The sequence below is a fragment of the Rousettus aegyptiacus genome, unplaced genomic scaffold (genome assembly GCF_014176215.1).
Source record: "Rousettus aegyptiacus isolate mRouAeg1 unplaced genomic scaffold, mRouAeg1.p scaffold_m13_p_14, whole genome shotgun sequence".
In the NCBI taxonomy this organism is placed as follows: Eukaryota; Metazoa; Chordata; class Mammalia; order Chiroptera; family Pteropodidae; genus Rousettus; species Rousettus aegyptiacus.
In genome coordinates this window covers 12479463-12489838 of record NW_023416289.1, presented here as the reverse complement: position 1 = coordinate 12489838, position 10376 = coordinate 12479463, and the positions used below count along the sequence as shown (strand labels likewise).

Below are 10376 nucleotides of genomic sequence, written 5' to 3'. Positions count from 1 at the left end.
CAGTAACTTTGTGTGTATACTATCAATGTAAAGAAGAAAACCCGGGGACTTGGCAGGTTCATTTACCAGTTAACATTGCTTAGTGTAACATGGTGAGGACCTAACGATCACTCACGCAGCATTCCTGCCCGAAGTGCTAACCATCACCTAACTATGAGAAACAATGTCAAACCCAAACAGAGGGACATTTTAAAAACCTGGCTTGTATTAAAAGGTCAATTTCACAAAGACAAAGGCTGAGAAACTTTAGAATTGATGAGAAAAATGCTACGAAGGATGGTATTGAGATAATTTGGTAAAATCTGAATTGTTATGCATCGGAGAATAGTAATGTTATCAAATTCCCTGAATTTGATCGTCCTGTGGTTACATAAAAGAGCATAATTTTCCTAGGAGATGCACTGTGTACACAGAAAAGTACAGTGTGAATAAGCAGAAATGCCAGCACTGGGTGAATCTAGGTCAAGGGCTCTACAGGAGTTCACTACACTGATATTTCCTGAATGACTGAAATATTTTTAAGTTAAAAAGAAAATGGGAGCTCTCTTTGTTTTAAAACAAACCTGGTATATTTTCTTACAAAAAAGATAAATCTAAATGCTTGATCTTGGTGTATACCTTAAGTGTTGGCCTTCAAATCACCTAAGAAGCAAAAATTTGGCCTATATTTTAATAAAAATGCACAGAGGCTTGCAACCAAATTTATTAGAAAAATATCACTTGGAAGTTCCCTTCTTTCAAGGTCGAAGATTCGCTCCAGGGTGCTGTTCTGTTTTCATCCAATTCTGCCCCTTGTGGCAAGAACCCCAGCTCCCTGGGTGCACTGAAGCAGAGGCATGACGTGTTCCACCTCCAACCCAGTGTGACCCCCGCAGGAGCCACGGAGCAGCGCGCAGAAGCTGGGTGTGTTCTTCCCACGCAGACACCTCTGGAGCTGGCACGGCTGGGGAAAGGAGACACCCACCCAAAGTCACTAGCAGCTGCAGCAGCCACCTAGTTCCTGTGGACCTTGCATTTCACCTTTTCTTCACAAATTTCTTTCTGGAAGCATTGGGATTTAACCGTCTCCTCCCGGCTCCCAAGGTGTTGTCTCGGATCTGCAGGGTGGCTGACCGGCTGGAGATGTCATTCTCTGCAAAGGGAGATACCCCAGCTACGTAGTCAGGGGCAAACACATCAGTCTTCTGCCTGGCTTTGCGTGAGAGTCGCAGCTGCGGGAAGCGCTGGTCTTCGGTCAGATGGGGGTTGATGGCGTATTTGCCCCCTTTGGGAGCAGGAAGCGAATACTGCAAATAAGACGAAGAAAGGCCATTAGAAGGATGGAGACCCATTTAGTCTAAAATGGGCCTGTTAACATCAAGCTTTCCCGATGGCTCTGGATGCAGATGACATCAGTGGGGTCTACCATTTGCTGCCTACTATGCGCTAGGCCCATGACATGCAGCCTTCCCACTTGATCCTCACCTCAACTCCCAGATGGAGAACCCAACACAGCACTTTGACTACATACCCTCAGCTAAAGACAGAAAAAATACCATATGAACATAGAACTCTGATAAGCAGGTGCCATTTTCACAATGGTATGTTAGCAGTTCTGAAGCAGTAACATTTACTAGGGTTAAACAAATAAATAATTATAGAAAATGGTGTTAATAGGGTGCTATAAATGAGAGGGCTAGAATGACCTCTGTGGTATTGGGTATTCAGTGTTTAATACAGATATAGAAATGCAAAATATTCACGTATGTATTTATATATACAAATACATACATTTCCCATCTCTGTCCATTGCCGGCTGACACCCTAGCACAATGACCGTACTTTGCTTCTTAAAACCATTCTCCATAAAGACGACCCAGAGATGCTCACAGAAATGGCTGCTTCTAGGGCGGGGGTAGCATAAGAGTCAGAACATCCTGTTGTGTGAGAGTAAGGAAGTTCAAAGAATAATCGGGACACGTCAAAAGGATACAGAGGCCAGCATGAAGAGCCTCCATGAATAGTGTCAGTATCTAAATAATGATGGCAATGGGTCACAGCCTACAGACTAAAATAAAAATCCACAAGACTACGCACATATAGAAAAATACATAAAGAGGGAAAATTCCTTGTTATTGCAGAATGCTAAATAATGAATAAAGAAAGAATGATGGAATTAGAAAATCACTGTTTGGCAACCATAATTGTAAAAACTGACTCAAGTAACTTTAATTATGAATTAAACTTTGATGAGAAATAGTATTTATACAGTATTAGAGTATCTTTCCATTAAGTTACTTATTACAACTAATGACTTTACAGGAACTTTGTGGCAAAGTCTGAATATGGTCTGTAGATTAGAGAGTATTACAGCAATGTTAATTTATTGGTTTTGGAAATTATACTGTGGTTACAAAAGAAACCCCCTTAACCAAGTGATCAGTTACTATCACCAGTAAACTGGACAAGTGATTATCATTTACCCAGGACACATCATCCCCTCTGGCCTTCCTGCCTACAATGCACAGCCTGACTCTAACCATGAGGAAATACTGGACAAACCCCAGGTGAGGGACATTCTACAAAGTAACTCACCTCAAAAATGACAAGGTCATGAAAGATAAAAGACTTGAGAAACCACTTCAGTTTAAAAGAGACTAAAGGGACAGGACAGTTAAATGTAATGTGTGATCTCAGATTGGGTCGTGGACCAAAAAACTCTCCTTCTTTTGCTATGAAGGAAATTTGTGGTAAAGTCTGAATATGGTCCATAGATTAGATGGTGCTGCTGTAGCAATGTTAATTTCTTTAATTTTGATAATTATGTTGTGGTTATGTAAGAAAATGTCCTTGTTTCAGGAAATACTAAAGTATCCCAAGGCAAAGCATCACGTACAATAAAAATACACACACACACACATAGGCCGCACCTTATCCACCGGGAGATACATTCTAAGACCCCCAGTAGAAGGATGAATTTGTAAACACTGAGACCCATACATAGGTACCTGTGATAAAGTTTAATTTATAAATTTGGCACTGTAAGAGATGAACAATAACTAAGAATTATAACAATATACTATGTTATGTAAATGTGGTCTCTCAAAGTATCTTACTGTACTGTGCTCACCTGTCTTCTTGTGGTGATGATGTGAGATGACACAACGCCTACATGATGTGAAGTGCGGTGAATGACAAGTGTTGTGACGTAGTGTTAGGTTACTGTAAGGGGGCCTTGAGCACAAACACCGCGATACTGCGACAGTCAGTCTGATAACCGAGCCGCCGACTAAGTGACTGACGGGCAGGGAGCAAAGACAGCATGAGATTTTATGGCACCGTGGACAATGGCGCGCAATTTATGTATTGTTTATTTCTAGGATTTTCCATTTAATATTTCAGGCTGCAGTGGGCCGTGGCAAACAAACTGGAGTAAACAAAACAGTAGCAAAGGATAAAGCAAATGTGGTAGAAGGTTAACAGAGGGAAGTGAAGGGTAGACAGGAATTATTTGTATTTTTTTAACTTTCCTATAAATCTAAAATTATTTCAAAATAGAAAGCTAAAAAAAATTTCATCCTGTACATTAGTGGCAGTCACCACACTTGGAGGACTCAGTGCCAGGTTGGCTACACTCTCATGCTCATTTGTCTCTTAACCCTTCTCTCCTGAGTCTTTGAAACAAATACACAGCTGCTAGTACCCAGCCCAGGCTTCTCTTTTGTGTAGAGCATTCACACACCCCTTCCCTTCTGGTTTGTGAAGCTTCTGGAGATTCTGCCTATCCTCAAACTCTGGCACAAATCTGACCTCCACCATTCTGTAAATGATCTCCCTTTTTGTGACCCCACACGCATTTGGCCCTTATTATTTACTGTCTGGAATTACTGGTTATTTCTCATTGGACTGCAAACTCCTCAAAAACCGCACGCAGAAGCTCTGTTGTGCATGCTCCCCCATCTCTCTAGGTTACAGGCTTTCAGTAACTATCTCGAAAAAACCATGAGATACTGTTTTGTCCTCTGATCATTTCTACCCTCAAGCTAAGAGGTCTCGCTTTCCCACCTCAGGCCCTGCCATTAGGGGAGTGGGAGACACGCCACTCACCCGGAGGCCCCGAGGGTTCAACACCTTTGGGTTGCGGGAGAAGTGCATGTGCAGGCTTCCGTCGTCGCTAACGGTCACAGACACTTTCTTTAAGGTCTTGTTTCCACAATGTGAACAGAATACTCGGCTCATGTCAGATGTTGTCCTGGAGACGTGAAAGGAGAGGCTCTGACCGGGGCCACAAGCAGCAAGCCCCATCCCCAGAGCACAAGGTGAAGCACATGACTCGAAGGGCACGACAAGAAACGGGGAAAAGGCTGAACCATACTGTACACATCACAGACAAGGCTGCCCGGCCTCGTGGGGACGGCATGAGCAAACTGTGGCTGCAGTTCTCTGAGGGCAAAGGGAAATGACCCCAGGAGCAAGTATGTAAATATGAAAGTTGTTGTTATGTTAATAACGAATTCTTAATGAACTTTGTGGGCATTATTTTATAAGTTTATCAAAACAATCCTATGAGGTTGGTTCTATCTCCATTTTACAAATAGGGAAACTGAGGCAAGGTAAGGTAGCCTGCTCGATGTACAAAAATTGTAAATTATCATACAATAATTTGTATTAACAAATCACATAAGAAATACTACAAAAGCTATTATGGTTGAATGGGCGTGGGTGCTAAGGGCAGACCCCGAGGCCTTGCCTCTCTTCTATCAGCTCAGGCCCAATGGTGGACCTTCCACTTGTGTACTATTTTGATGCAAATCTCAGGCATCACTCCATCCATACACATTTCAGTACTTATTAAATAATTACAGTTATTTGCTTCAGATCCCACACACTAAATCCTATGCCACTAAAATAAGAACTATAAAACGCCACCCTCGATTTGTCAGGTGAGAGCTCACTGGCCACCTCTGTTCCAGGGATTCCAGTGCCCTAGTGGGATGAGGTGTAAAGAAAGGCAAGGCTCTCCTTCAAGAAGTGTACAAAAGGGGCAGGAAAACAGGAGTGTGTTCAGCAGAGGGCACTGGGTCCAAATTATTAGCTACATACTTAAAACAGCCATGGCAGCGCAAGATGTAGCTCCGGGCCTCACGGATCAGCATACCATTCACCGCCAGCACGTGCAGCCCCATCTGAAGCAGGACATTCTGCAACCAAGTTAAAGCAGAACTGAACTTGGAGCAATACTCCATTTTCTTTTAATATCTGTATAATTATAGTTAAAAGACTTAACGAACACTGGTTGGGCTCATAAAAGGCTTCTGCTAAAGAAAAACAAGCTTAGGGTGCCTCTCAGGACACAAACTAAGACAAAGACCCTGATTTCTCTTAAGTGCTTGGGGTGTGTGCTCATCATTTTGCCAAGACCCCTCATTAGCAATCTCTCTAAAAGGAATACTTATTTTGTCAGAGTAAACATACTCATTTGTGGGCTGGAAACCTATTCTACTTTCTCTGAGTACTTAACTGAGCACAGAACACTATATGCACTGAAAGAAATGCATCAACAGATTATGAATAGTAAACATTAAAAATTTAACATACTATATACATTTTGTCACTATATTATTCTCTGGCCTCCAAACTAAAAATTACCAAAGAACACAGGTAAAGTTTCTCAATCCATTACACAGTAGCTCTGTACACACTGCCAAACCTTTGAGGGACCAATGCCCATGACAGGTATGATACAAAGCGCAAGACTAGCCGATAGCCCATTCCACCCACCTGCATGGCAAAGTCTGTAGTCACACAGCCAACCCGCACGTCCTTTGGGATGGTGCACTGTTCTAACTCCCGCTGGATCTGTTTGATGTTGCTGGGAGTTATCCACCCCTCATCATCATCACTACCTTCGTCCTTCCTTTCTTCAAATCTATTCTCTTCCTTGTCTTCCTCACTTGGAACATTCTCACCTCTGTCAATCTGAAACATAATAGAATTCACAAACTCCCAACCCATAGGAGTGGCAGGGAGAAGCTAGTGTGTTGTCATCAGGAGGAGATCACAAAACAGGGCCTTACCATCAGCTCCTGCAGGTCATAGTCAATATTTGGCAAAGGATTTCTCCAGAACATGAAGGAACTGAATTCTAGGTCCTCAGGCTTATCGGCTGAGTGTCCATGTTCTACTGTTTCTCGTGGGGGTTTAGGCTGAGGTTAAAAGAATAATTTTAAAACCGAAAAATTGAGAGGGTTACAGATGAAATAATATATACACACAAGTCAGATTAGACAGGGCTGGACAAATGATGATGTTAGCCTATGTAAATTCGGTTCACTGTAAATTTGTGGAGGTATGACTTGGGCAGAAAGGGCATGAAGAGAATGGCTTATCTAAAAAATTACCTTTGAGGGCAGATGGAAACCAGAAATGTGTAGAGGAGTTTCTGGGTGCTGAATTGATGAGCTCACTTTAACCTTTAAAAATAAAAAAGTGACAACTCTAAGCAAAGAATAGTTTGAAAATTCAACATGGAAGAGTAAAAAAAAATAACACCTAATTTCTGCCTAAAAGGCTATAGAAAAGACAATTTCTAAGAATCAGGAAAACAAAATATTTTCTCCCAGTTATTGAAATAAAACATATTCAATGTTTTTAAAACTGGAAAATATAAACACACACAGTCATACGCCACTTAACAACCAGAGTATGCTGAGAAATGCGTCGTCAGGCAATTTCCTTGTGCAAACATCACAGAGTGTACTCACACACCTAAATGGTCTGGCCTACACCAGACTATATGGTACGTATCGTCGTATATGCAGTCCATTGTTGGCTGAAGTGTTGTTATGTGGCGCACGACTGTATATAAAGAATTATTCAGTGATTACACCTCCCCAAGTAACTACTTTGAGACATTTCTTTTTTGTTTTCACACATAAAGCTGTAATGAACACCATCATCTATAAATCCTGGAAGTACCTTTGGTTATATCCTTAGAATAAATGCCTAACAGTAGAATTGCTGGGTGAAAAAGACATGCTGTTTTAAAGCTTCTGATACATAATATCCTATTCCTGTTCAAAAGGCTTGAAGAAAAGACAATTTCTAAGACTCAGCAATTAATGGATGCAAATGGAAACCTGACTACCAGTCAGTTTACGTACAACTATTCCATCCATCCCCACCCCACCACCACAAAAACATTCCAGTGACACGCAGAAGGCTATATTTTAATGTAATTTCTGGATGAGAGGGCTCTAAACCTAGCTGAAAACAAGTTGAGGGCAGTTCAAATAAGTATAGGAATATGAGTCCACCATGGGTTTGATGACTCAGGCAGCAGAGACGATGCAATTCTTTGCCAACACTATTTGAAATTACTATAAGGTTAATTATTTAGCTTCCAAACTCCTCTGGCCTTGAAACACCCAATGGGGCCCAGGCACTAATCCATTAAATCTCTTCACCCTAGCCAACATGGGTGAGTCCCGAAAACAACAGGATCTCAGAATTCTGAAGGTAGCACATGTTAAAAAAATTGGCAAGCACTCATGTTCTTTTTTTCTCGTTTCTGAAAATAATTCTATTAAATAGTGAGAAGACAGTTGAGTTTTACTCTACTTCTGCATTTTCATATTTTAACCAACCTTCCCAAGAATCTACACATCAAGAGACTGACACACATTTGCTAATCATAACATATGACCCTTATCTGGATCCTGATCCAAATAAACTGTCTTTAAAAATTCATAAAATAATTGAGAAAGGTGAGTACTAACTGGTTATTTTATAATATTAGGAAATTATTAATATTGTATAGGGGTAATAGTGGTTTCGTGGTTATTTTTTTTAAGATAGACATCAAGAAATATCTATCAGTGAAATACAATGTCTGAGTTCGAAATACTCCAGGCCAAGGTCAGAGATGAAAACAGATCATGAACAGATAACTGTGTAGGCAGAATAATGGAAACATTGGGCCTATTGTACACTCCTACTTTTATATATCTAATAGTTCTCATAAAAAGTTAAGGAAAGGGTGGCTCCATAGTGTAGTGGTTAGCATCTCTGCTTTACAAGCAGAAAGTCCTGGGTTCACACCCCAGTTGGAGCCACAGACTATAACCTGGGTGTGCCAGGCCCAAGTATGGGAGGAGAAATCAAAGAAGGGGAAAAGAAAAAGGGGAAAAAATAATAAACGGTCCTGATGTACCTTTTCCGGTTCTTGTTTTAGGTGTGACACGCCAACAAACTCTGCTTCCAACTGGTAGGTAAGTGCCAGTACTTGTATATCTGTGGCAGAGAGGCTGGGATAGTCTCCAGTTCTTTTTGAAAATTCAGTCACTGTAGACAAAAGATTCCCAACCTCAGTTAGAAGCAAAAAGCCATACAACCTTAGATATTACTAAAAGCATGAAAAGAACTTAGGATCAATATCCCAATAAAAACCTCTTTAACACTATCATCTATTTCCTGATCCTTTTCCAATCGCAGCTGAGACATTTGTATTCCCTATCACAAAGATTCGTGCCAGTTAGGTTTACTGTGACATCTTCATTGAATGCAGATGAAGGAACATAACAAATTTCACAGAAAGTCAAAGTTACCATAATATTTACAAATAATAAGTTCATAATCTAGCTTTAGGATGTCAGAATAGGTTTCCTCTCCCAGTTCTAAAATTCTTTGATTCTAACAATCCAGATTAATAAAACATGATCAGATTCCAATATGGGATGGAAAGTTAATCCAATTAATAACTGTTGTAGTCTGTAATGGAACAAATTATTGGCTGCTTTGTAACAAATATCTAACAGTTTTTATGTGTTAAAAAAAAAAAAAAAGCACCACACTGTTTAACACATAGCAAATGCCAGCTATTACTACTGTTATTCTCCTGAGACATCAACAACAAACATGTACAATAAATTTTCTGATACACTGCCACATGGAGAGGTAACTAAACTGCTCACATATCCTAAGAAGCACATAGAAACAGCAGCTATGCTACTAGTCACTTACTATGTACCAGGCACTATGTTACAAATCCTATGGATTAAGTACTATTAGTATTTCCTCAGAAAGATTAAGTAACTTGTAAAAGATCACACAGCTAATAAATTGGTGGAGAAAGCTACAGAAGTCACAAACTGTGTAGCTAACAACACCCCCACTATCAGTCTCTAAACCCTAAAAACGCTTCCCATCACCTATAATCTTTCTTGGGCAGTATCACCCTGATCCCCAACAAGAGAATAATGCTGACTTGTAAGCCAAGTGATAATTCAGTTTTCTTTCAGAACTAATGTAAAGCCTGTGGATAAAAAAGGGTTCTATGGAAAGTAACCTCACAGGGTGATCTGATCATAAATTCCTAACTGGGCAGATCATGGTGGGTAGTCATGTCCCAAGCCTGTAACTTCTTTAGTAAAAGGTTTATCTTAAGAGCAAGGTCTGTCCATTGTTTCTGTACATCTATGTTAACATACCTTTGAAATAAGCTGTAACCACTGTTAGGAGAACACAAGCACATAATTCTGTTAAAGATCTTGTGATCTAATACCCACCTTGCCTTTTCTTACCTCTATGTAATTGTCCTTGTTCCCTCCTTAATTTCGAATACATAAAAGGTGCAAAACTATTATTCTCCAGAGGATTTGAGATATTGCTCCTGGCATATGTCATCAGTTGGGCTCAAATAAATGCTTATAAAATTCTCTACAGACTTAAATGTTTCTTATGTCAACAAGCCAAAAACCCATCCCTTTTTCTGACTTGAAGCTGGCCTATGGAGCTCCAAAACAATTATTACTTTGAACTACTAAAAACAAATAAAGAAAAGCTGGAGAGACCTAGGTCCTTCTATTTTTAATCCAAACCTGCAAGACCTACTGACTCCTGACTCCTGGCCCGAGGCCCCTCCCATCCTGATCTCCTCGAACATGCAGTTTCTAATTCAATTGCTAATAAAATAGCCAGACCCCAACTCGCACCGGAGCCGGTCCCATCTGCACCCTGGGACCCAGCTTCGCCATCAATACCAAGGCAGAGGTCCTCACCCAGACGCACGTATTCCGGGAGGGGCTCCTTGAAACGCAGCTCGTAGGGCAGAACAGCGAGTCTTCTACGAGTGGCCTTGTCCCGAATCTCGCTGACCACATCCCGGATGGTGTAGATATTCTTCCCGATGTCCTGCCGAGAGATCGGCCCAGCTCACACCCGCCCGACCTCTCGCATTCCTGCAGAGCCCGCCAGCCCAGACCCTGCTCATCGCCACCAGAGCTCCCAGTACCTGCAGAGCGGCCTCCCTCAGGAAAGCACCGGCATCCGCAACAACGTGCTCCACGGGCGCCATCTTGGCTGAACGAGGCCCGAGTACGCATGCGCAAGGAGCTTGC

At 41.3% G+C, this 10376-nt stretch overlaps 1 protein-coding gene across 2 annotated transcripts; it reads right to left on the bottom strand.

Moving 5' to 3' along the window:
- Nucleotides 1-667: 667 nt before the first annotated feature.
- Nucleotides 668-10376, bottom strand: NOB1 (NIN1 (RPN12) binding protein 1 homolog). 2 transcript variants are annotated; one of them, XM_016146873.2, is made up of 9 exons: nt 10271-10376; nt 10038-10170; nt 8192-8322; nt 6381-6452; nt 6057-6185; nt 5761-5958; nt 5083-5180; nt 4087-4231; nt 668-1286 (listed from the first exon to the last, which is right to left on the bottom strand). In XM_016146873.2, the coding sequence occupies exons 1-9, from the start codon at nt 10331-10333 to the stop codon at nt 1017-1019; spliced, it is 1239 nt and encodes a 412-aa protein (XP_016002359.2). In that variant the 5' UTR covers nt 10334-10376; the 3' UTR covers nt 668-1016. The 2 variants fall into 2 exon arrangements, with proteins under 2 accessions (XP_016002359.2, XP_016002361.2); XM_016146875.2 differs by having other exon boundaries at nt 8192-8271.